The sequence below is a fragment of the Zosterops lateralis genome, assembly GCF_965231275.1.
Source record: "Zosterops lateralis genome assembly, chromosome: 2".
Taxonomy (NCBI): Eukaryota; Metazoa; Chordata; class Aves; order Passeriformes; family Zosteropidae; genus Zosterops; species Zosterops lateralis.
The window spans coordinates 76,215,765-76,243,332 of NC_139763.1; the positions used below are offsets into that span (position 1 = coordinate 76,215,765).

The window sequence follows — 27,568 nt, forward strand, 5'->3', positions numbered from 1 at the left end:
ACTGTTCTCTGTTGAGTGAGGAATAATCACTTTTATCACATTGTGCTTAGGGAAGCATCTGGTGCAGACACCTGTATGTGCAGCTGTTTTTTTAGGACGTGAACATCTCACTGTTTTTCATTATGTTGGCAGGGAACATTATGATGGTTTAACATCTTTGTCTGTAATTGAGCAAAGCACACATTTCTGGGTTATGTTTCTTTTTTCCTTCTGTTAGTTCAAATCATCCACCAAATGGTAAAACAAAGGGGCATTTAGCTGGCAGTACAAAGCCATAATGATAAAGAAACACTATGGAGAAGACACAACTGTGCTCTGGGATAACCATGCACTGAGGGGCCTGATAAAATTGCCCTTCATGTGCAGTAGAGATGTAGAAGGTCTGTTAGGATTCTCCAGAATGATAGTTGCTATAGTTTTCACAGGAGATCTGGAGTGAAGAATTTTATTTGATTTCTCTTATTGTTATCTATTTTCAAGCTTTGTATTCACGTGCATTCTTTTTTATAACTTTAAAATTATAATTCCCAAATCACAGTTCCAATTCTGTGCAGTCTACCATTTATTTACATCTCAGATCCCATCCCCCCATACCTTAAGTATGTTCTAAGGAGGGAGAGAGAATTGTAGTTCTGTGTTTGTGACTTATTTATTATCAAATTATGAGGCTTTGCTCATAAAAGAGATATATAGACTGTATATGTATGAGGGAATACTTTTTAAAGAAGTGTTTTCAGGCCCTGAAATACAATCACCATATTGCTAAATTGTCAGCCTGGTCATTGCTGGGCATGAACCAGGATCTGGCAGAGGCCACCTGCCATTCATGTGTCTACCTTAACTGGAACATAAGAGGTGAGTGGTAGGACTGTGGCTGTTGTCCTTGGAGGACAAGGACAATAACCTCAAGCACATACAGTGTATTAGTAGACACAACTACTGGTGTACAATTTCCAAGACAGATTGGCTTTCTTCATTTTTGGGCTCAGCACTGCAAAGGAATATGGGATAAACTCTGAGCACACATTCAGCAAAAAGTGAATCCCTTGACTCCCTTTTGGCACCCCAAATATTTCAGGTAACCACCACAGCTTTTTTTAGGGAAAAACTTCACCTGAGTGTCACTGCATGACTTTCAAGAGTGGTGTGGTCTCTGTGGGGGTGTGTGGACATGATCTGTGTGTCCCTTATTCATCCAGACTAGATTTGGCACCAGTAGATGTGTATAAAAAAGAAATGAAGGGTCTGTTCTGTTTTAAATAGAAGCTGGTTAGAATCTGTTTCTCCAGATATCATTTCATTCTCAGATCATATTTGGCCCAGTATCCCATATATTTAAATAACCATATAAATATAAAATAGCATTTGATGCTTTATTGATGCTAATTATGCAGGCTACAGGTATCAATCTGATTTGGAAGTGCTCAGAAAATTCAGATGCATAACATTTTCTCCATTTATTATAAATGTAACTCAGCTTCTTGTGCAGCAAGAAGCTAAAATTTTTTCCAGTTTCACGTTTAGTACTTGTTTTATTTTAATAGGATTGTTTGGCGGTGTTGGTGGTTTGGTTACAGGAAAAAGAAAAAAAGCTTTTAGAACAGTTTTCCTTTTGTTTTTAAGCTAAAGGCCGAATTCCCTGACAGTTAGCAGCTCTCTGGGCTAATGTACCTCGCTACAATGAAATCTTTTAAAAATTTCTGTTAAGAATTCTTATTTAGTCATAAACTTCTGGCAAGATTAAAGGCTTGTTCTTAGAGGATGTGAGGAGTAAGGAATAGCTTTTAACAAATCCTTAAATTAGAAATGCTTGGTGTCTTTTAAACACAGAGAGTGTGGATCTCTGAGGAATGTTTATAGGCACTGGGGTAACCTTGCAGCAAAGAGATCAGTAGATTATATCATAATTTATTTCAGATACCTCTCTGTTTTGGCTTACAGCTTGGGGGCTTTTTTTGTTATCCTAAGTTAGAACAGCCCTGAGGCAGGCAAGAACAATTTGATGTAATCTCTGCCTATCTTTCACAGCATTTTCAGATCACACCATATAAATGGTATAAAATAATCACTAATAATTTCACTCCTATCCAACCTTCTGCCCATACCAAACTCTGGCACAAAATTCAGCCAAAAGAGGTAGTGTTACTGAATACTTTTTCTGATGACAGGTATGCTTTCTTAATTAGCCAGTTAATAATCTACAAATATGAAGGTCAGGCAAATAAGAAGACAGTATTTTGTCATAGCTGAAACTCACAGAATCAGGGAATAGATGAAGTGGGAAGACACCTCAAGAACTTAAATGGCTCCTTCTCAAGGCAGAGTCATCAATAGAAGATTGCTCATAATCATGTCAAGTCAGGTTTTTAATATCTCCAAGAATGGAGGCTGCTCAATCTCTCTGGAACCAGTTTCTGAACAAAAACAAACAAGCAAGCAAAAAGTAGTTTCAACATTTAAATAGGTTTTCCTATGTTAAAATTTGAGTCCAGAACCTTTTGTTCTTTCAAAGTTTAGTCTGGCTCCATCGTTGCTTTGTCCCGTCATTGCAGCATTGATGGACCAAGGCCAGCTCTAAGAGGTTCAACAAGGCCAAGTTCTGGGTCCTGCCTCTGGGTCACAACAACTCCAGGCAGTGGCTGGAAAACTGCTCAGTGGAAAAGGACCTGGGGGGTGCTGGTTGGCAGTGGTGGAACATGATCCAGGGTGTGCCCAGGTGGCCAAGAAGGCCGATGGCATCCTGGCCTGGATCAGCCATGGTGTGGCCAGCAGGACCAGGGCAGTGACCATTCCCCTGTCCTGGGCACTGCTGAGGCCACACCTCAAATCCTGTGCTCAGTTCTGGATTCTATGATTTTTTGTATTTGTACACATTAATATATGCATGTACAGATCAGTCCTTGCCTGGACATTTCTTGCAAGTACCTGAAAGTTGAAAAGTGATTAAATCTGTATTTATGGTAATTCCATTCAGTCTACAAAATCTGGTCTCACACCTCTACAATACTGATGCCATTCTATTGAGTTAAGTGCATTTCTTTCTATTGAAATCAAAATTGCATTTCTATTGAAATTTATATTGCATTTCTCACTATTCAAGTGAGATACTGGTATGAAATGTGTCTAATAGCCACATGAAGTTTGAAATTTAATTCTGTATATGTTCAGCAAGGTTTGCTGTTAACCACTCCAGTGAAAGCTGACTGTAAAATCACAATGCAATCCAGACTGGCAGAACAGGAAAGAAAAGAGGAAGACACATTCAGATTTTCACAATTCCAAAATGAGAGGCATTTTATAAACTATCAACTATGGTGTACAGATACATGAAAATATGATAGATATTTCAAATAACCTCTGCAGTTGTAAATATACTTATGAAGGTTTGCTACCAATTGCTGCGGTTTAGAAACTCTGCGAGTACACATTTTCAGCTTTATGTTCATCCTAGAAAAAAAGCAGGTCATACCAAAGTATATACTTTAAAATAATTCCTTTTACACTGCTGTAATATATTACTGACCTCAGTGTCAGAGTAATTTGGTTATTACAAATATTAAGCATCTACAAAAAGATATCACTAGCTACTGGATTATTTAATACTCTTCATGGCAAGAACACAGGTAAAGAAGTAAACATCCATGCTTCACAATTATGTTCAACTTCTTCACAAACAGGTTTCTATTTTTCTAGAGAGTCATAAGGAGAGTTCAGACATGTTTCAAGGAAGCATCTTCCTCCTAGTTTAAATGTCTTAAAGCATGAAGTTATCTGGTTAATAGTATTAGAAGAGCTTCTAAGAGATACCGTTGTAAACTGTTCCAACCATCATTTAAATATTATTTAACTTTTCCCACATACTTGTTTGCATTTATGTTTTGCTTTTGTCTCTGATTTTTTACTTCCCATTGAATAAGGATTTTTAATTAAAAAAAGACCTCCACCTGTGAAATGGTTTGTGTACAAATGAAGACAGAAAGGAAAAAGAACAGGTTCCCTGTTTCTCATCATGGAAGTAAATCCAAATGTCATGGGACTGGTACCCAGAGAAAGGAGTTGTCTTTAGAAAGGAATGGAGTGTTTTGTTTTGTTTTGTTTTCCCATAGATAAACCTGGGAGCAGGAACACATGTAGATAGATACATTCTGGTAATTAACAAGACTACCCGTGCCTCTAAGCTCATTTTCTTTTTTGGAAATAGTACACAAGAAGCCTTTGGCTATCAGAGGAAATTAATCAGGTGGGACATTCTTGCAATAGCATCTGTCTGCAGTGACAGCTTTACAAGTTAAATAAATAAACACTTGCTGGCATAACCACAATGGTCTCTGGAATGGGAGTAGTGAGGTCAGACCATGGGTCTTCACGGAATGTTCCTGCTGTTCATTGCCAAATCAGTTCCCAAGATCAGGCAAGTTTCACCATGCCCTTAACAATAGTTTCTAATTGTCATTACTTAAAATGGTCTAGCAAAAAGTTAAAATTTTAGTGTTATTTCTCAGAGGCTTGCAAACAGTGGCCAATAAATTACTGCAAACGTCCATGCACTCTTCCTTGAAAGATTCTGGGATGGCTGCCAGCAAGTTTCAGTGAGTGCAGGCATCACAAATGCTGAATGCTTGCTCATTCATGGCAAATTTGAACATTTCAAGTACATGGAATACCTTCTTAAATAGCTGATAATTTAAAGTATTCCTGGTGCTTGAAAGCCAGTATATTTTTCCCACCCTTCTTTGGTTAGGAACCAAGTCGTCTGTTGCATGCAAACTGCACACATTCATTAATTTCACAATCTAATTCAGATCTAAATTCCTACCTTCTCCCTCTCGGTGACAAATGAGATTTTCCCTCACATGTTACACAGTGTAATTGTTGGTCACTGCAGTGAAAGGTTTTCTTGTTAAACCCTTTTTTAAAATGCTAGTGAAAGTTATAGCTTGTTATTTATCACTGGAATAAGCTGCTCTTTTCCATCCATTTCAATGAAGCTGTGTCCAGTAGTTTGGCCTGCTTTTGCTACTTGACCTGTACCACAGCTGATAATTGGTTTGCCAGTCCATAATAGGCCTATATTTTTTGCCCTTTGTTCCATGAAAACAGCTATAATTCTACTGAAATCTTGATCTTTTGTTTCTCTAAAATAATCGTTGCTGTATTGAGGAGATTTGTCTTGGTGCTGTGAATCTGCAGTAAATTCAAATTGCAAGATCTTCCTAGCTCCCTTGAGAAGGATTTAGATTGCTTCCAGGTATATTTAAAGAATTGCTTATTGTGATATCATTAAGCATGTGCAGTGGAACAGTCAAAACCATCAGTTATATGTGCTGAAGTCTAAAAGCCAAAGGATTTGGTCAAAATTTGGTATGGAGAAGAATTATTTCATGTCAGAGCATTTAGATGATTTAATCAGTGGAAGAGGCAACTAGGAAATTATATTTCATCTGTTATTGCCATATAATTGTGAGGATATAATTATGTTGGTAATCCCAATGTTCATTACTACATTGTTGAGATCATAGAATCACAGAATGGTTTGGGTTGGAAGGGACCTTGGAGATAATCTAGTTCCAATGCCCTTGCCATGGACAGAGACTCCTTGCTCTGGACCAGGTTGCTCAAAACCCATCCAACCAAGAACACTTCCAGGGATGGGGCATCCACAACCTCTCTGGGCAACCTTTTCCAATGTCTCACCAGCCTCACAGTAAAGAATTTCTTCCTAATATCTAATCTAAGCCTACCTTTTTTCAGTATGAAGAAATATCCCCTTGTCCTATTGCTACTTACTCTTGTAAAAAGTCCCTCTCCAGCTTATTTGTGAATTTTCCCACTCAAGTTCAGCCACACCATAGCTTCAATCAGATACAGTGCTCTGAATGTCTTTGATGGCTTTTACAGTGCCTCTAATTTACCTGCAGATCTTTAGCAGTATTGACCCCAGCATTACCCTGTGGGGAACACAAATATTAGCCAGCTACCAGTTGTACTTGGAATTGCTGACCATTTTCCTCAAGTGTCTCAGATATACCAGTTATCTAGTGAATTTGTAGCCCACCTATTCCATTATATCTCAGAGATCTGGCTGTAAGGGTGCTATGGATCACTTTCAGAAATCAGCAGATGTCTCTGCTGCTTTCACCTCATCCAGCAAGACAGATGTCTCATCATAGCCAGCCGTGGGGTTGGTCTTGTTAAATCTATTCTGGGTGTTCCTAGTCATCCCCTTGTCTGTCATATGCCTGGGCATTTCTTCTAAGAAGAATTTGCCCCTTAATTTTATCACGGGCTGACCAGCCTGCAGCTGCCCAAATCCTCTGTGCCTTGTTTTTAGATGGCTTTGACATGTGGTATAGGAACACCATGGCAAGGTGGCTACCATCCTACACCTTAGCTCTCGTCTGTGACTGGTGCATGAAAAGGTGTAGAATGTTCAGTTATGATGGTGTTAAGACCATGTGTGAATTTGGAACAGATAAAGTGTTAAAATGAACACTAACAGACTACCTGTATTTTTAAAATTAATCAGTGAGCAGCAGCAGATGTTTTCTCCTTAATCTTTAGGGGCTCTCTTTTTCAGAATAAAACATGGCATTAGCTGCAGTCTCTGATTTCAGTGCCTACCTCTGATTAGGATCACAAAATCACAGAATATTTTGATGAATTCTTCAAGGTAAACAAATGCCGTAGAGCTATGTGAAATGAGGATGGTTTTAAGCAGAGGATTTAAGGGAAGGAAGGGGTAAACATTGGGCCCCAAGTATCCAGTTTAGTGCTCCAGTGCATCTCTTTTATATTTGCCTTACTTTTAAGCTGTGTCCAATGCAGACATTCTGTAATAATACTTGGGAATTATTTGCATCCAGTCTAAAGAACCTTTTAGTTCTAGTTTTAAATTAAGGACTCCAGTAGTTTCAGTCCTTGATAAGTAAAGCCGCTGGATTTCACACCAATCATACCAAGGCTCGGTTACATTTAGTCACAGCAGTGAAGTGATGCATGAAACTGACTGTACTGTAAAATCTCATTGTTATATGGATGAGGAAATGGACTAGCTCCAGACAGTAAAACAATCCAAAGACAGGAAAAAAATGCATATTGAAGCTTTCAGCAGAGAGAGTTGTTCAGAATAAAATGTGTTCTTTTGTTAGGGGGCAATAAACCATGATCTAGAGCTTAGTATTTAAATAATTAAGCAATGGGAACTGTTCTTGTTTGTGTGTCAGTGTGGTGCTACCAGAGTACAGTATACATCGTTCACAGATTACACTGCATGCTCACCTTTTTCCCATCAAACACTGCAGTTCTGTAGAGCAGAGTAAAAAAAGAGTGTAAGTATTTGCCTCCAAATAAATTTTAATGGAGGATGACTTGTGTATCTCTTAAATTGTTTATTTAGGCTTTTCTTCTCTGCTTAAGGTTACTTATTTTCATGTTTTCAGCATCACTAAAATAAGACCTTTCTTCTTATCTGAATATCTCATAGATATTCCCCTGCATTGCTGCAGTGTCAGTGTGGATGATGCAGGCTTTCCCTTCAAGCAATCTCATTAGTGATGAAGACAGAAAATTTTCAGCCCTTCTCTTCTTTAGCAGAATCTTTGGATTCTACTAAATCTTTAGTAGATTTTTCTTTCATATCAGTTGGCTGAAATGAATACTAGCCAGATAGTGCTTTGCTTTATCAGTTAGCAAAGCTGATGGAAAAGGTCCTGATGAGAATGTTTGGAGGTGTGGGAAACACTTCCCTGTGGAAAGAATTAGCCTGAAAGCCTGCAGTGAGAAGAGGTGGCTTTGAAGAATGACAGTGAAGAAGAAAATATCATCTGTTAAAACAAAGAAATCAATATACCCTGGACTTGCCAGCCCTGGCTCAGAACACTCACAGTGTATTTTTCTCTCAGTGCATGAGTGTACCACCAGTCCCATTGATTTTGTGCTTATAGCAGGAGGATGATCTATACCTCTTTTGGAGAGATGCTAGCTCTCTGGAGAGAACCACAAGATTTCATGGGGGAATGTATCATAATTGCTATAAAATAGCAATTTATCTGTTAAATTCCCATTGACTGAGATAACACCTTGTCAGGAAAGTGAATCTGCTATGATTTTCTATAATAGCACTTCTGACATTTATGTACCCTTGCCTCTTGCATATCAGCCTTGTGAATATCTCCAGGTCAAAATGTAAAGGTCCATGATATTTACAAATCAACAGGGTTTTTTTTTCACAATTAACTTAGTGATGTTGACAAGGCCTGAGTCACAGAAAGTATGAAGTGTCTTTGAGGTAAGTTTTGACATATTTGTGTCAAAACACAAGCATAAGTGTTCTCAGAACCAGAGGTTATGTTGACCTGTTAAACATGCCCTGAAAATCTGGTATGTTCACAAACACTGAACTGTTACCTCAGTTCTCATGTGCTCCATCCCTATTTTCCTGTTGATGCTTCTGTTAGCAAATACTATTTGGAATAGAACTCAACAAAAGTTTACATGGCCCCCACTCCTGAATGATTTACGGAGCTTTGAACACTTAGTTGGTGGATAGAATCCTGAGGAAAGAAAAAGACAGAAAAGGAAGAAAAAATAAATCTATTTCTTTAGAAATAGAACTCATTCAATTTGTTACTTTTGTCTGTGTCACAATTGTGGAAAATGTATTTATAAAAGCAGATTTTTGTTTTGTTTTAGCCTCACAAGCTAAAGCTAGAAACAGCATTTAAATTCAGATTTGATAGTCTATAAGTTATTTTTATGACTGGCTTTACCACTTGTTTACATGACAGATCTCAGATACTAGGCATTTAAACATCAACCAACTACTGGCATTCAATGAGCCTATTAATTTTAATTGTATTTATTTGTATGCCTATTATAGTAACATTTACCAGATGAAGCTAATACTGCTTAGATTGGTTTCTCCATCTAAAAATGAATTATCTAAATTCTATTCACAAACTGTAGAGACAGGGAACTTGAGGGAGAAAGTCATGCAGGCTGTCCTAAATGCTCTTACCTAGGAAGGGATGAATCATTCTCCAAAAATGTTTCTCTACTGACCACAGGAAGGGCTTTGGTTTTGCCCATAATAAAAAAATAGATCTTAGCATCTAAGTAAGCCAGGTATAAACAGAGGAGAGAAGAGAGTAGCAGAGGTGGAATGTCTTGCCCAATGATCCAACAATGTGTGACAAAGCAAATAAAATGACCAGTCTTCAGCTTTCAGGCCAGTATTTTACAGCAAACCTTCCCTTCACCTTTATAGTCAGTGTGATCTCTGCTGTGGCAGACAGTGGGAGAAGGATGACAGCCTGGATGGCCACCTGTAATGATTTAAAATAGGAAGGTTGATGTTTATCTGTTCAGAAATCACTCCTATAGTTCACATATTTTTCAACAAGCACCCCATCACTCTGTGTTATTGAATGTCTGGAGAGCAGCATAAAGCAGAGGAATGTCCCACTCTAACCTCACTAATGAAACTTCTTTTGCATTGCAGTTGACCTGGACAGGTTGAATGATGATGTGAAGCGTTACAGCTGCACTCCAAGGAACTACTCTGTCAATTTAAGGGAGGAGCTGAAGCTGACAAATGCAGTTTTCTTCCCCCGCTGCCTCCTTGTCCAGCGCTGTGGCGGAAACTGTGGCTGTGGGACTCCAAACTGGAAATCCTGCACCTGTGTGTCAGGGAAAACAGTGAAAAAATATCATGAGGTATTTGCATTCTTTCTTTGTTACTTCTTTTGGGTATTTACTGCTTTCATGGATTCAAGTCTTTTCTCAGAGCTGTGTGTGCTGCTTGTTAATAGACCATGTATGTATGAGAATGGGGTGTTGGCAATATTCATGAGTGAGTTAACTTAGAAGAGGTTGGAGAGAACTTTCGCTACCTCTGAGTGGATGCCACTACAGCATCCTAGTGAATTTTGTTTCAAGAATGAGCCTTATGTTGGACTGATTTTTCCCAGTCAAGGACTAATACAAAGTAAATGTATATACTGCTGGAAATACTAACACAGAGACATGGGCTCCTTGAGATGTTTAACTTCATTTCCTCTTGCTTTAAACTTATGTTCACACTTGGAAATTACAATTAAGTCACTTCTACACTCCCTTCCCTTCCAGATTTATTACTTATAGGAGGCACCTGAATCATTCAGCCTTAGGTTTTTTTTCCACTCAGCAATTTTTAAGGAAGGCAAAATTTTTGCATAGGAACAATGCCCATTATTTTAATCCATTCAGAGCACATCTAGAGAGGAAAAAACACAAGGAAAGAGCATTTTGTGTTCTTGTCTCTAATGCAGTATTTTCAATCAAGACATATCTAGGAAAGTTACTTGGTAGTTGCCTTTCAGTTGTTGGAAGGTAGGGTTGCTACATGCCATGCTGACTTACTTCTGACACATATCTCTTGTCAGAGCCTGATTTACCACTTGGCTTAAGGCCCAAGTGAAAATGATTTTTATGGATTTTAAAGCTGGATGCGATGTAGGCTCATAACATTAAGGCATTACCTTGAGAGACCCTGAGGCTCCAGCAGCAGAGGGTTGTTGAAGGTCAGAACTTGCCCACACTGTGAGCAGTATGGTTACTCTTTTCAAAGGTAAGAGATATTTTCTCACACATAACTGCAGAATACAGCATACTCCAAGTGCTAGGACTGGAGAACAGTTAATATTTTCTCTAATTTTAAACAAGATGCAAGAGATGACCCTGGTAATTACAGAGTAATTACAGAAAGCCTTGTATCAGTGATAGAAAAGTTAATTGGAAAAAAAATTAATAGTTATATAGCACCTAGATGACTATGAGCTGATAAAATTAACTCAGAATGCCTCTTATATATGAATAAATATTTATACAGCACCACAACATTGTACAAGAATGCTAAAAGGACTGGCATCTCCTGCAGAGAGCAAACAGTCAGCCAGACAAGATCAGACATGGATTAGAAGCTGGTTAAGAGATAAAGAGTGATGAGGTGGAAGAGACAAGCGATTTTCTAAATGGGAAAGGGCTATATGAGGGTGCCCCCGGTATAGAGATTATTATTTTATGTGTGTTCATTTTGTAGGGAGGTGAACAGAGAGGTGGCAGAAATGACAGGTGGCACAGGAGATAACATACTCGAACAGCAGAGAAGGCTGTGAGGAATTTCAAAAGGTCTTTGTAACTGCTTATAAATGCAGGTTAGAAAAGCAGCAAGCATTAGGATGAGTGGTCTCAACTATTTATTCATATAACACTGGGTGTGTGAGGGGAGGAGGAAGAAATGAGGGGTGGAAATTGGGCTAAAGGTCAAGCAGTGAATCATTGTGAAGAGCTTCAGGAAAACAGTTGTTTAGTGCAGTGACAAGAAACAGACAAGTGACAGTCTTCTGCAAGAAGGGAGATGAAGGGGTAATAACACAGTGAATACTGCTATCTGGATAAATTGGTGGGGCACTTATACAAGGTTTTGACGATTGATGCTTAAAAGGACAAAGGCAGGACTAGAAAAAATAAAGAGAAGCAGCAAACATACATCACAAGAGATGTAGGGGAAGATACAGATCAAAAACCTTTGTAAAGGAAGTGGCTCAAAAGTTGTGGATCATTTCATTTAGAAAAAAAATTCTAAAGAGAGGACACAGTGAAATATAGGAAATAAATAATAGTAGCTAAAGGAAAACTAGAACTAAAATTATTCCTAAATAATCCTTTCCTTAAGAAATGAACAAGGGAGAGACTGGAAGGGAACTAAATTAAAATTATAAAAAGCAAATTTTTTTTCACAGTAAATCTGTATGGAATTTCAACACTTAAATATGAGTTATGCATAATTCAGAAGATTTCTGAAAGACCTAGAAGTCAAATATAAACTAAGGGATTCTGGGTTACACCTGTATCAGAAATTAGGTCATCTGTTGAGAGTAGCTAGAATGAAAAATGCTGATTATAATTATGTTATCAAGAACTTACTTTTTTCAGGTGTTAGGAAACAGCTAGTGCTGGAACACCAGAGTATATCACACTAGCCAGGTATTGCTCAGCATCAGGATGTCATGACTTATGGCTGCCCCAAATTAATCACTAAATTCAGGAAATTCAACATTCTCACAAATATATCATTTCTAATTTAATTTCCTACTCATTTCTACTCTGAAAACCATATGAATTCAAGACAGCGTTTCATCTTTAACATTAAATGGCCTTTGTAAGTTTAAATTTAAATTTTATCCCTGAGGGATGAATTAACAGCTCACTGAGCAGATATTTAGCCAAGTGTCTCCCATTAACATGAGTGGAAGTCATGCAGATAAATTCATGTATGACATACTAAAGATGTGTCCATTAATTTTAGTCCAAAATGTTTTCCACTTTATTATTACTATTAGCCACACACAGTTAATCAGTTTTATTCTTATTCTCCTTTGACACTTTAATTTTACTTAAATACCAGGTGGAAAAGGCACTGAGGAGAGGCCTCTCCACACACCAGTTTTAGAACCATAGAGACAGTTTACACTCTTAAAAGCCAATTTGAAACCCACTAACCTTATCCAAAGAGCCTTTAGTTGCACAATGAAGGATGGAGTTTTACACTTTATGAAATCCCCAGCACCATTAATTTGGTTAAAAAGCTCAGCTTTCTACTGCAGGAGGATGTGGGCCAGATTCAAACACAAGTTTCAGTTAATTTTATCTACAGAAGACACCAAAAGGAAATTTTAGATGGTGGAGCAAAGAAGGTGTTTGAAGTAGCTAGAACTGAGACCTGCAGACCCCAGACCCCTTCTCTTGCCAGACTGATTTTCCCTGACTTCTATCCTGGAGCTTCATCTACTGAGCTCCTGAACCTGCAAGAGCTTTGTGTCCTGCATATGGATATGCTTGTCCTCAAAAGTAAAAGTGTCTCTGGAGAGAGAGCTTAAAAGTTCCCTGGCATTTTTGAGCTACCCAGTATTTCTGTATAAGGAAGACAGGCAGGCAAATTTTCCAGAAGTGATAGCAGCCTTTTTGGCTTTGTGGGTAGTGCTGGAGTAGCTGAATGTTGGCAGCTGTGGGGACCTTAAAGTTCAGGGTGTCTCTTTAAAGAGAGGTTTCTAGTCCAGAGAGATTTCAAGGTTATCTTCTCCTTATGCTTTTTAGTTTCCTCTCAGTTCCTGTTCAAAGCCTCCCACTGTAATCACTGAGCACTCTCTCCTAGCCTGGCCTCTCAGGACTAACAGCTGTCACATGGAGCCTTTAATTTTCACAAGCTGAGAGTGCTGCTCCAGTTCCCTGAATGGAATGTACAGCTCTTTTCTATCATGTCTGACTGTAAGAAGTGATGCAACAGTGGGGAAAAGAAGAGCATGAGATGGTCACAAGAAGGGGCATCTTTTTCTTTATTGCTCTGGGCGATGTTAATCATGAGATCTTCAGTCTTCTTTATAGCCTGGAAGTTTGCCATGACTTTACCAAAATACTCAGCAGTTTTCAGAAATTAATACGGTCATAACTTGGGTAAAGAGATAGTTTTATTGGTGGGTTATTTTATTTTCCTTGCAGGAGTCCTGTTATGCTCTGTGGTTTTTTTTTTGTTTTTTGTTTTTTGTTTTTTGTGTTTTTTTTTTTTTTTTTTTTTTTTTTTTTTTTTTTTTTTTTGTTTTTGTTTTTGTTTTTTTTGTTTTGGTTTTTTTTTTTTTTTTTTTTTTGTTTTGTTTTGTTTTGTTTTGTTTTTGTTTTTGTTTTTGTGGTTTCTGGGTTTGCTTTGGAGCAGAGCAAATACTCTGGACAAATGCTCATGACTTACCGCATAGTGTTACAAACCTTTCAAACCAAACGGGCCAAGTCCTGGCAGTGTCTGAAAATGTCTCTCAGGCATAGTCTGCCATAAGTGATACTGAGTTATGTTGCAATGCTCTTTGCAAGGGAAAGACAAAGCAATACATGGAAATGGATGCAACATACTTTAATCAAAGCTCAACCCTACTTCTAACTTTCTAAAGTGGACCTGGAGCTGTTCTTTAAAGAGGCACAGGCTCTGAACCTGGAGATTACTCAGCACAGAGAAGGTGTGTGTGAACTCAGGCCAGGATTCAGTTCAGCTGTGGCTGTGGCTGTGCTATCCGGCCAGCATGCCCATACCCCAGAGAAACAAGAAATCAGTTTCCTCATCTCATTGCTGTAACTGATGAGATGTGAAACAAGTTTCCGTGGGGAATAAGTGCTCATAAGGTAGCAACCAGAATTTGTCAGAATGTATAAACCTCTGCAAACACAGTGCTGAGCTGCACAGCTAAGGAGCATATAAGGAAAAAGAAAAATGGTGGCAGCTGATTGCAACTTTTACGTACTTATTTGCCTCTTCTGTAAAGACTGATGTGTTTTCCTCTGTCTGTAAGATGCTTCTTCCCCCACCCCCATCCCACCCCATATTGAAGCATTATGCCTCCATTCAAGTTTGATGTTGACTGGAGCTTGTCTGGTGACTTCACAGGGCATACATTCAGTTAATTTTCAGAAAGAAGGTTTGTTTAGTGTTAGGATGGCAAATTCATACCTTTGGTGGCTGTGAGAGAGGCAGTAGGTACCCCAGAGCACACAATACTGTATGTTGGCACAAGTTTCTGGGGCATAGAAACGGTTTCAACTGAACCCAACATTGCAAAGGACAAGACAGATGGAATATTATACAGGAGAAAAGAGCACGGGAGCACAATCGAGAATTAAAAATTGGAACTTCAGTAAGACGAAATTACTGCAATGGAGTTAAGAAATGTAACTAATACAATTTGATGGTGCCAGGGCTTTTTTCTTTTCTTCTTTTATTTTTCAGAGAAATGACAAACAAACCTTAAGGAGGCACTTGAGAGAGAAGACAATAATTCTCACCCTGTATTTACACAGGGAAACATAAGATAACTGGTCAATAAATGATCTAAATGCTGCTGACACAACAAAGGGAATTTGTAAGGGATTAAAAAGAGCTAGAATCATAAAAGCAGTGTGCAGGAATATGGTCTGATTGTTGTATGTCCTGGAGTTGATAGTACATGTATAAAGGAGATAAAAGGTTGTTATGGTAATAAAGGCACAGAATTAGCCTGACAAAAGAGTTAATTCATGCAATATAGTACAAGAAGCAGCAATGGGATTTATTTGGAATGCAAGTACAAGGAAACAAAATGAGTCAGAAATGACTGCTAGGTCACAGGATGAGCAGAGAGAGCACAGAAGTGCAGTGAGGCAAAAAAAAGGTTCATTTTTAACTAGATAAAAAATAAAGTTCTTGGGTTGACATCTGGAAGTTTAGCAAGTGAGACATCCTGTGATACATGTCAGGACAGAGAGGCAGTTTGTGAAGGAGGAACACCTGTATCTAGTCACTGATAAAACAGCAGCTGTAGCATAATGCTCGCATAATTCCTGACAAGATTAGCGGAAGTGTCTTGTTGGTGTCACATATGTCAAAAACATCATAGCTTTAATGAGTGTTTCAGGTCTTGAGTTTTTAGCAAATTCATTTTCCCATGTTTTTTGTATTACAACCAGGTGTTTCTTATGCATACAAATAAAAAATAGAAACAATAATCCCATCTATATTTAATAATCCCTTAGTTTGCCTGTTATCACTGATCAGCAAGCCAACTCATTTTTCTTGTCCTTGATACCCTGTAATTATCTCTGGCAAGAAAGAATATATCTTTGGGTCTATGTTGCTGGTTTAGGCTATGTTCCTACTAGAGTAAAGGTCCTTGTGCTAAATTATGAACCACAATCCCATACTACATGACTTCTTGTACTCAGAGCACAGCTAAACCTTGTGTGACCTTTGGATTAGATAACTTTCAAAAATTTCAGGGTAAGATTTTTTATGTCTATCAGAACTTGGATCTGTGTTGAATGTTTTGCACTTTTGATGCTTCCTCTTTCGTGAATCTCAGACAAATATAATTTGGTTTGCATGCTAGAATGGTGTTATTTTTAGATGGGCAGAAGGAGATTAGATAATGCCGCATAGCCAATTTTAAAATAAGTTCTGCAAAGTACAAATTTTGCTATCTAAAATAGCATCCAAAGTTGTTCACCATCCTCTGTCACAAGAATATGAAGCTAATTAGATATTGGTTAAGCCATAATCATATTATTGATTTTCTGTAGGCTTCTTAAGATAATCAGAAAGAAAAAAAAACAAAAAAGCCCATTTTTGAGTGATGCTTCATTTTTCTATTGATGGTTAAAATACTGGTCAATAATTAAAAAAAACAACATTGCTGTTGTTACTAATAAGTAAATGATAAGTCAAAAATGCCTGTGGGGAGCTTTTTTAAAGTTTTGACTGGGTTTGCTATCCCTCTTTGCATTTTAATAAAACAGAAATCAGCCATCATGGACTGTCATGGCTAAATGTTGCCTGACTTCAAAGGTCAGTGATACCTGGCTAGGACCATCAGCAAATGCTGAAGGGATGGTTCCCCTCATGTGGCTCTACCCATCTAACACTGTGGGTCCAAGCTCTGGGCTCCTTTCCTATCCCCAGAGGTGGCTGTTTCAGGTGAATCATGTTCTGGTGTTTCTGCTTTATGGCAGCTTCTACTGGAGACACGCCACATATGGATCAGGGTGAGCAGGTTATCCTCAGCTGGGTCCTCTTCCTGGCAGTTATTGCCACTCTGCTGTCCTCAGCCCTGATCTTGTTCTTACAGACCTGATAGGGGCCATCAGCCCTGACTTCCTGTGATCTACAGGCAGCAGGAGAGTGCCTGCTGCCCCCAGAGCACAATCCAAACTGGTACCGTACACCTCCTGGAAAGGCAGCCCTCGGACAGAATGGAAACACCCAGTTCCTTGGAGGACTGTCCAAGTGGTGTGTGGGCCTGACTTAAACAAGTGTGCCCTAACTCCACTTGCTGGCTTCAGCTCCCAGATCTTGGTTTTTGTCATGGCTTTGATCTCATTTAAGGAGGCTTTCAGAAGCTGGCATCCAAATCCAGTGCATGATCAATGAGCAAGATAGCTGGCAAGGAAACACATGCCAGCTAATACTTTCTTATATTTCCTACATCACTGCCCCCAAGGAAAGTTATGCAGTGTCTACAGTCATCTTACCTTGAAACTTCTCAGATGCTCAGGCACATCTACAAAGTAAAATGCTGTCCAGCATATTGGTGTGCTCCTATGGGGCTCTCTGCATAGAAAATGCCCTGCTGCACTTTTTTTCATACTACCTATAGGCATCAAATCCAGCTCAGAAGCAGAATAATCTGTCTTGATTTTATTTTAATTGTTTTAATAGTTTTATGACCATAATTTGATGAGAGGGACATGACTATAGTTACATGCTCTTTGTGAGGCAATGATCTGAGTAGCTGAGGCACTGCAATTTGATGAGAAGTGACAGACATTGATCCTTTAATTTGAAAACTACAAGGTTGTTCTTTTCCACCCCCACAAAAACAAACAAACAAACAAAAAACCACCAAGCTTTTGAGCTTTTGAGCATTCTAGACCTGTCATATCTGTATTTTCTTACAGCTACTGATCCCAGCAAAAAACGGGTGATAAAGTGTCCTGAACAGAATTTATTTGAGTTGTTGTCATTAATTAGTAGTTCCTCAGCTTTAAAGACGTGACCATGTGATAAATAAACTGCAGCAAACAGCAGAATAAAGGGCTGTCTTTCATCTGCTGTGGTCACCAGAAATGGCCTTACTTCCAGATTCTTTTCAATTCCCTTGCAGTTAGATGAAAATAAAACTATTAGGTGAGACAGAGAGCTTTGAATACCAGTTCTGTAATCAGCTATTAAAGTAACTCTGGAGAGGGATCTGGGCAGGCTGAATCTGAGATCAATTGTATGAGGTTCAACAAGGCCAAGTGCTGGGTCCTGCCCCTGGGTCACAACAACCCCAGGCAGTGCTACAGGCTGGGAGCAGGGGCTGGAAAACTGCCAAACAGAAAAGGACCTGAGAGTGCTGGTCAACAGTGGCTGAACATGATCCAGGTATGCCCAGGTGGCCAAGAAGGCTGATGGCATCCTGGCCTGGATCAGCCATGGTGTGGCCAGCAGGACCAGGGCAGTGACCGTCCCCCTGTCCTGGGCACTGCTGAGGCCACACCTCAAATCCAGAGGAGGGCAACAGAGCTGGAGAATGGTCTGGAGCACAAGTCTTACACCTGAGGGATCTGAGGGTGTTCAGCCTGGAGAAAAAGAAGCTCAGGGGGCACCTTGTCACTCTCTCTGACTGCCTGAAAAGGAGGGTGTAGCCAGGTGGGGTGGGCCTCTTCTCCCAGATATTAAGTGGCAGAACAAGAGGACAGCCTCAAGTTGCATCCAGGGAGGTTTAGACTGGATATAAGGGAAAATTTCTTCACTGCAAGGATGGTCAAACATTGAAACAGGCTGCCCAGGGGAGTGGGAGAGTTGCTATTCCTGGAAATATTAAAAAAGCATATGGGATGTGGCCTTAGGGGTCAGAAGTTAGTGGTTGACTTGGCAGTGCTGGGATGACAGTTGGACCCAATGATCTCAGAGGTCTTTTCACACCTGAAGCATTCTATGATTTGATAATTTCAGCTGTGTTCAATCACAGTTTTCTTGTTTTGTCTGAGGAAGTGCCTGACAGTTCATTTTCTTATCAGCAAAGCCTATATACTGTGCTCATGCTTCTTGATAAAAAACACAGGGAAAGTCCCCAAGCTGTCAGATAGCTGTCAGGTCTGTTAACTTAAACACAGTCCACATCTTTGCTCTCATCCCATTGCATACTTTGATTTGCTCTCAGCTGGAGAAATCAGTTCTAACTACCCGTGATCTTACAAACTGCCAGTCATCTGGATTTGCCATATTTTGCTAGAAGACGTCTTTAAATAAGGAATTTATCATCAGTTTAGTGACAGCATCTGTAATAGATTTTAAAAGTAATTTTTCTTTAAAAAAGCATCTTTGAAGATGTAGTCTATTTTTAGCTCTGTAATAATTGCAGAAACCTGATTGGGTTCAGTTCTTTTGTGCTTGGGATCACAGTATGATACAGCAAATTGTCCTAGTGTCCATCAGGATTTATTGCATATATGGATGCAGCCAATGTTTGAAATCAATTCAAAGATATTATATTTTTGTTGCTTTAATTTAAAAAAGTAAAATTACATGTTTCTGCATTTCTAACAGGGCAAAGTAACTCTATTTTCCCAACACAGTACAGCAGCATGTCTATACCTTGCTTAGGAACAGTCCTTCTTCTCAGTATTACATAGGCTAAATATAAGTTTCATCACAAAATGGAGAACAAAATAATAGACTGTGTTCAGTGCTTATCACTTCTGTTATATCTCATTACTTTTCTGGCCTCAAGGCATTAATACCAGAGAACAAGTGGTCTTGTCCTGAGATGCTAACCTCCCTGCCCTTCCCCACCCACCCTGCGCTCTGGCTGTCCTTTGGCAAGTGCTTCACATTTACTTTCTGGGACTTTCTAATTCTATTGAAAATGCTAATATTCTGTTGATCTGGCACACAACCTCTTATTCTGTGCCATTTCCAAAACCATCTCAACTCTTATATGGTGTTACAACATCAAAATACAGAAACTACTTTGTAAAAAAAATAAAATAAAAAAAATTAAAAAAGATTGTTGAGATCACAGAGTGATCTGTTAATTATAAATAAGTATGATCTGTTAGGGCAGAAATGTGAGTGCTTCAGTGGTTGAGGTGTTGCAGACATTTAGGTCCCAGTTGGCTACTGGCTTTGGGAGGTCATGCCCTTAACAGACTGACATCTCTCCATCTTTGAACAAGCAAGAGAAATCCAGCTGATCTAGCAGTCACTTGGCCAAGCTAGCTCTTTTATACAACCTACAACCCACTTCCTAGGGATCTCAAGATCATCTTGCCTAGGTAGATTTTTTTCAGAAGTATCTATTATGAGGTATACTTGCGTAGGAAGTAATTTTGGTTTTTTGTTTGCTTGACATTATTCACGGTAAATTCTTTGGAAATCATTTAGGTTGAGGCAGAGATTTTTAAGGTAAGCCAGCAAAACTCAGATTCCACAGAAACTCAGTGGCATCTGACACTTTTGTGCAAGCTCCTTCATCTCCTTCTGCCCTTCACAAGTGTGGAAATTTTGGACCAATTCTAATGATGTGTGCTTCAGAAATTTCAAATTGCATTAAAAAATGTTCCTTGTTCTTAAGAGCAGAAATATTAACAAGGGAGAAGAGGGACAGGACAACTCAGATAAGTATGGGGCTGCAAAAATGAGCCAAAAGAAACATGCTTGATAGTTCACATGCAAAGGAGCAGCTCTGAATGTGGTTAGGAAATTGTATGATATAAAGATACCTGACATAGGAAAAAATACAGTCTGTCCAAGCTCTGTGACAAACAATACAGCAGGATGTCAAAGGGTGCAAAGAAAAAGCTGGAAATAAAACAAAAATATGTCCAAATTAATGCCGTCAGGGCCATTAAGGGCTGTCAGTGCCCTTGGGGCCCCAGCGCTCCCATCCTCAGGTCTCCAACAGCGTTTTCTAATTCAGTCCTTTTTTGTTGATCCTCCCAGGTGCTGAAGTTCATCCCTGAGGCTGGGCATACCAGAAGAAGAGGCAAAATCAGGAACAACATGTCCTTGGTAGATATACAGCTGGATCACCATGAGCGTTGTGATTGTGTCTGCAGTGCAAGACCACCCCGATAAAAAAGGAAAAGCAAAGAAAGTAAACAAAAAAACAGACACACTAATTGCATCTTACTGGACATTTCCTTTCAAGCAGGATTGCTCTGAGGACCTTTACTCACTAATCATTTGAAATTTGCTACTAGCCTGCCTTTGCAATTAGCAAAAAATCATTGCTGTGCTGATTAGTGTCATGGCAACTAAACAAATATATCATACATTTATGTATCAGCATCCAAGAATTTAGGATTGTGGTTATCTATAGCTAGATTCTGAGGGTTGAGATTTTAAAAGCTCAGTTGCAGTCCTTAGGCACACAGTGCCCACTGAATTTAAATACCAAGTATGTAGGTATTTGTGGTATCTGGCAATGAAATAGCATTGTGTTTGTTTTTCACCTGCCTGTTCCTAGACTCAAATTCCGCTCCCATTTCTACCTCTTCAGCTCTCCTGATGGTAGGTAGGGTTTTATGGTGGGTATAAATGAAGAGAGAATTTGAACCTGTAGGAGTGCAAAAGGGTTTGCACTCCCCACTCTCAGAGGGAACTTCCCAGCATTCTGGCCCAACAGAGTGAGATAGAATGCATAAAATCCATCATTACATGAAATTACACATCCATAAAGTCAAATCTCACTGTTTGTACTCGAGCAAGTCATGTGCTGAAATTAGTAGATGCTTTGCCTAAGCCAGGACACTGAGGGTGTTAGGGTGTGTAGAGGCTGGTGCTTTTGCCGTGGTGGCTCCATGGCAGCCATTGCCCGAGTGCTTCTGCAAGAGGGGGCTCCTGCCAGCTCCCCAGGCAGATACCTGTGGGCTGGAACTGATTTTGGTCACTACCTACCTGATCTGGATTCCTGCCCCTTGCCCAGAGTGGCCCCACAGTTGCCCAAGTGGAGCCCCCTCCATATGAGAAGGAAGAGACAGCCCTCCCCTTAGATCCTCCTCGCTGCAGTTCGAGGAGTGCCATGCTTTCCTGTGGAGGAAATGAAGACAGGGCATTTGTTTGTTGAAAATATTGATTTGTTTTGCAGTTGTGTTACTGGGAAAAAAAAGCTGTGTTTGAGATTTAATTATCATTGTTTGGTTTGGGGTTTCTTTATTTGTTTTTTAACTTTGTCATATATGCATTAATCTTAGTTATCTGAGGTTAGTTGTCTCATTCCAGCTCTGTGCATCACCGTGGTTAAAGTGTTGACAGTGAATTTCAGTTTTTTGATTGCATTTCCTGAAGCATATTAACTCATTAAGTAATGTCTGTCAGTCATAGAAAATGTGCATCATTTATTAACTTGCAGGAGAATATTACTAAATACCACCTCATAATAAAATTAGCACTTTAAAAGCTACAGCATAGCTTCCTATGCCTTTTAAACTATTGCAAAAGTGCTCTAGCTGAAAAAAGAAAAAAAATCCTTCCAAACTAGCTTTAAGGATTTTCAAATGCTGCTCTAAAAATGTAAAAAACCAGCAGATTTAAGTTTTGCAAAAAATTGGAGTTTTGATCATGAATGTAACAGAGGGAATAGGATGGCACATTTAATGGCTGAGGTTTTATTTTTTATAGTAGATACAGGCTGCATCAAATCATCTTGTCTATATTAGCTCTTGTCTTTCTGTCTCTCTGAAAGAGTGAAGTAGGTTGAAAATAATGCATTATAATTAGTGGAAAATAGCATGTGCTATAAAATACAAGGCCTTCAGTATGTTTTAGTACTCCACAGGTTTGTTACAAATGCACCCTAATGTTATCATTTTCCCTCTTCATCAGCTCAAGTATTTTGTAAGTGCTTTTTTATAATTTTAGCAAAACTTTGCTGAAAGATCCTTTAGAAATATTGTGTTACTTTCTTTCCTGTACTTTAACCTTGGAGATTCAGAAAGTGTAGGGGCTTTATTATTTATATTAATTTTTCCTCTCTGGCTCCCAGATGTCTGCTTAAAAATGCTCCTGAATGCTTACTTGGGAAGTGATTCATCATTTTTCAAAGCAATTCACATTTAAAGAACAGCCCTGTAACCAAAGATTACCACCTTCATTTTGTAGTTCAGGACTATTTAAGGAACATCTCATTCTTTTTCTGTCTCTAGCTTAATAGCAAGACTGACCCAGCCCTTCCATGAGTTTTGGCTAAATTTGGAATAAATTTGCATGCAAGACCTTGGCAGTACGGATTGTTTTTGAGATACCGCACTCCTGTTTGTCCCTCTGACTCAATCATGCCTAAGCACTCTGATTTCATAGTGACCATTGGTTGCAGGATACACAAGTTTCTCAGGACTTTGTGCTCTAAGTGGTCCTTTAATTCCCACCCTCTGAGGGAAAGTGGGCAGCAGGCAATGGTGCACTGGGTGTGTGCCACCACCCAGAGAGACTCTCCCACAGTGTGCCTTAATCCAAAGGTTGAAATCCCCCAGTTTGGGAGCATCCCTTTCCCTCCTTTGACTATATAAAAAGATTAGAAATTTCATTTGGACATCTGAGTGGGATACACAGAGGTAGATACTTCTTTTGGAGACTGGACAGCTGAGGGTTCAGCTAACTGAGATAAAGGCAGCAGTGGATGCCAGGGTCCAACAGAAAAATTCAGATGCAAGCTAAAAAAAAAATCCTCTTGCTTTGGGTTTACCTTCTTAAATATAAGCTAAGCTTGTCATAAGGTTTAAAGTATTACTCCTGGGACACTTATTAATCAATGGAACCATTCACTGCTTCCTGCTGTCGTACAGACACCATGCTCCCAGCCAGTGCAGGAGGGTTAAGGATGGGCTTCATGTGGCAATGTGGAAATGATAACATACACATGAACTAAGAAAAACTCCCCAAAACCCAAGCCTCAAGATGCAGTGACCCCGGTGAACCCAAATACCATCAAAATTTTTCTTTTTTATTTATTAGCAGAAATTGCAAAGATGTATCTCCATACTTTTCTTTTTCCTCTTTTGTCTCCATATAATGGTTGTGTTGTTTACATACTATTTTAACTTAAAGAGCAAAGCTGTTAAAAAAACTAATCTGGTTCAGTTTTATTGGTGGAATTTGAACCCCCCAAAATAAATACATTTTCAAAGGCAATTCAGAAAGAGTCCTAATTTCAAACCACTCATCAGCTTTTTATTTACTATATTCTTCTGGGATAGAGCCTACTTTCTCAAGTGCAATCTATGTGTATTTTTTTTTTTATCTCAGTTAAATGCAGCTTTCCAAGCAGTACTTTTTACTTTATGCAGTATGTAATGTGTCTTATCTTGATGAAAAAATAAATACTGCTTTTGAAAGAAGATACTTTGAGTGATTATTTATATTTGGATGAAGAAAAACCCATTATTTACTGAAATACATTCCCACAACATGACAGTATCTATACTCACAAGGTCTCCTTTTAAATTTTAGCAGTTATTCCCAGGAGCATCAGGGAATGACCAAAGTTCAATTTTGGGATAATTGAGTTTGAACCCCTGAGCTGGCAGAGCTGACAGCTGCCTCGTGGAGCAGTAGCAATGACAGCAGCACAGCATTTCTTACAGCTGGATTAGGGCACCCCCCTATATTTGGTGCTGATCTCAGCCCCTGCAGGCTTGGCTTCACTCCAGCAGAGATGTCTGCACTTGTCTTGCTGTAGCTGCTCCCTCCTGCCAGAGGAAGCTGCTGCAGAAGCTCTGTGTCTCACCTGAGCAAGAGCAGAGCTAAGCACCCAATGTGTTCAGGGCAGCTGAAGGAGCCTAGAGCCTCTCGAGCTGGGCAAATCTGAGATGTGCTTCTGAGTTTGGGCATTTCCTCCAGCTTTGCCAGAAGCAACTTCTGCTGTGTTGCGGCAAATAATAACCTTCAAAGCTTTGGTAACTGCTTTCAATTTAAGGTTCTCGTGTTAAGCTGAAGCTGCTTTAGGCCTTTGCTGGATCTTGGACTAAATAAGAACATGAAAATTTTGCCCAATTGATTATTCATGAGCTAGATCCACTGTCTGATAAGGGAACTACAGATAGAATACGGTAGTCTGGGAACCCAGCTTTTTAGTCTGTCCTTGTGCATGAGCACGTTTTCCTGTACAGTAATGCTACTGATCTGAAACAGCCAGCCATTTAGATGAGCATATTTATCCCCTTTGGTTTGGTCCTTGTTACTCAGAGAAAAAAAAAAAACTGTATATTTTTTTTCCATTTTTATTTAAGGCAGTCAGAAGAGACATTTTCTAACAAAGGAATAATTTCTCTTGTATACAGTGAGCAGGGTAGAGGAGATGTTTTTTGCCTTTTGGAAATGCACTGAATACACTTCATAGACAGCAACTCAGCAACTGCAAAATGTTCAAGGATGGCATAAAGCTCCTCCCACCTGACATTGCTGCACACCTCTGGAACTAATGGCTAGCTGACACCAGTTTGTCCTTATGCCCACAGGACAGGGAGTGTGTGAGTGAAAGCTTTAATAAATCTGAAACTTGGAAAGCATCTCTACATTCCTTCATCTGTAAAAGTATATGGTTCACAATGTCATTCAGGAATTTACCATCACATTTTAGAAAAAGTAGTGGGATTTTTAAACACTCATCTCCTTTTTGAAGAACACAGAATATTCCTCTAGCTGATTTTAAGATATGTAACAGCTGTAAAAATACTTGCCTGTAAATTCAGTAAAGATTTCTCTTGCTCTTGTCTGGAGTGCATTGCCCATACACACTGCTGTAATGTAAATTCAGCAGAGGTCAAATTTGTACTTATTCTCCCAGGGACTCCAGTGCAGCACATAATGAAAATTTAGAAATCAGTATTCTTGTCTCTCATTCTAGGAGTTTTAACTTTGTTTATTGACAGTCTTGGTCAAATATGTTGAAATACATAACATTCATAGTTTTTTTGCTCATTCATTGACAGGCTGTGAAAAACTGCTTTAAGTGTCCAAAGTCCAAATTCAATTTTCCATTTCTTTTCAAAGAATCATAGAATAGCTTGGATTGGAAGGGACCTTAAAGATCATCTCTTTCCAAATATTGTCCTAGAAATGGAATTTCCAAACCAGCAAATGTTCTGCCATGAATAATAGGAGGGAAATGTTTCAGGTTCAGTCTGTCTTCTAAAATTAATTTGACTTAAGATGGTATAAAATTCTTGTCGCAAAAAATTGTATTTCAAAACTGAGTTTATATAACCTGATTTTTGAAACTGAGTTTCAAAACCTCATTTATGTATTGCTTATAGAAACTTGCTGTGGCACAGACATGCTTTAATAAAAATGAAAATAGTTATGTAATAACAATGTATTTGATGTTTCAATTTCAAGCTGACAAAGATTTCTTCTTCACTTGAAAGAATTTGTTTCAGAACTAGTACAAAGCAAACAGGATAAAAACGACTGGGTACCTTCAAATATTTTGACATAAAGGGTCAAATTCTTTGACATAAGAAAAAAAAAAAAACTAAAGTTTTATTCATTGCATTACCTTAGAAAAATAATAAGAGCAGACATCTTAACCTTTTTGTTCTGAGTTTGGAGAGTATCATCTGAAGTAGGGGCTACACTGAAATGAGCTCTCTCATTTCAGTCTGCAATCAGTTTACCCTTTCTGAGATGAAGGTGGTCTGGAGAACCACTCTTCCTATCAATGCAACTCTATCAAATCTTTCTATGTGCTCCCATTCTCATCATTTTTTGTGAAAGAGTAAAAAACTTCATTTGATTTGGTAATACTCTACTTCCACTTGCATGTATTATGGGAAGAAAGAGGATTCCCTCCCCCAGAATGGGGGCCCATTTTACATTGAAGAATCCCAGACTGGCTGAGGTGGGAAGGGACCACTGGAGATGGTCTTGTCCAGCCCTCTGTTCAAAGCAGGGTCATCTACAGCACTACAGCAGTGCTCAGTCCTGTCCAGTTGGGTTTTGAATTTTGGGATGGAGATTCATCTCTTTTTACCAGACTTTATGTAAGAGATGGGTGAGGCATTGGTTTTGACAAACTATGTGGAGACAGAGAAAAGTCTGACGAACCCTTGGACCTCCACTGAGGGCTGTGCCTCATAGAAGACTCTCCTATCTGTGATGACCAGGCCTTTCTCCTTGCCACATATATCCAACAGTATCACCAGGATGGTAAATTCCAGGACCAGAATGAGTATCTTAGGTGGTGTGGGGATAAGGGTAAAACATCCATGCCAGAGGATTTTTTTCCCAAGGTACAGTAACTTTTTTTTTTTTTTTTTTTTTTAGGTTAAATGACTAAAGACTTCTCTGCCAGTGCACAAGAAGGAGCAGAGGGACACATGGCATGGGAGGGAGCCCCAGTCACCTCACCACAACAATGGAGACCCCAAAACCCTCACTCCAGGCTGCCCTGGAGAGTCTCAGGGATGTGGCATACCCATCACCACAAGCCAAGAGGATAGGGTCCCCATCACCCCACAGAGATAAGGGTGGTCAATGCTAGGGAATCATCATGGGAGGGTGATTGCATCAGGCTCCATCCACCTGCCAGACTCACTCTTCAGCAAGCCATCACAGGGATCCTTTATACATCATGCAAAGACTGAAGGCTGCAGTTATTTTGCAGCTTCCAGATAGATTATCTCATTAGGGCATAGGAAAGCAAATTGTCCAGCTTTCCCGGAATATACAGGTCAGATGCAGGGCAGAGCAGAGCCCCCAGAGCATCTTCCTGAACTTGTAGAGCACCTGATGTGAGAGGCCTTCATTAAACCATTCTGATACCCAACAGATGGCATTCATTGCAACCTTTACATCAAAATACCAACCCTTGAATTCTGTTGTTAATTTATTTCAAAGGTCAGGCAAGGATTTGTGTGCCCTCAAGGAATTGATCGCATTTATAGGAAGCTTCACTTTCAGTATTCAAATAACCCCACATAGGCAAAGTGCTGCAATTTTCTCAGTTAAACTGTATCTGAGCACCAATTACACAAC

General features: G+C 39.2%; 1 protein-coding gene across 4 annotated transcripts in view; it reads left to right on the top strand.

Annotated features, from left to right (window-relative positions):
* Positions 1-23,926, top strand: part of PDGFD (platelet derived growth factor D) — a 141,430-nt gene extending 117,504 nt beyond the window's left edge. For all 4 annotated transcript variants that reach the window (XM_083884808.1, XM_083884810.1, XM_083884809.1 and 1 more), the window contains 2 exons: positions 9,500-9,714; positions 20,537-23,926. In XM_083884808.1, the coding sequence (XP_083740934.1) occupies positions 9,500-9,714; positions 20,537-20,671 (350 nt within the window). In that variant the 3' untranslated portion in view covers positions 20,672-23,926. The remainder of the gene's footprint in view (positions 1-9,499; positions 9,715-20,536) is intronic.
* Positions 23,927-27,568: the final 3,642 nt, after the last annotated feature.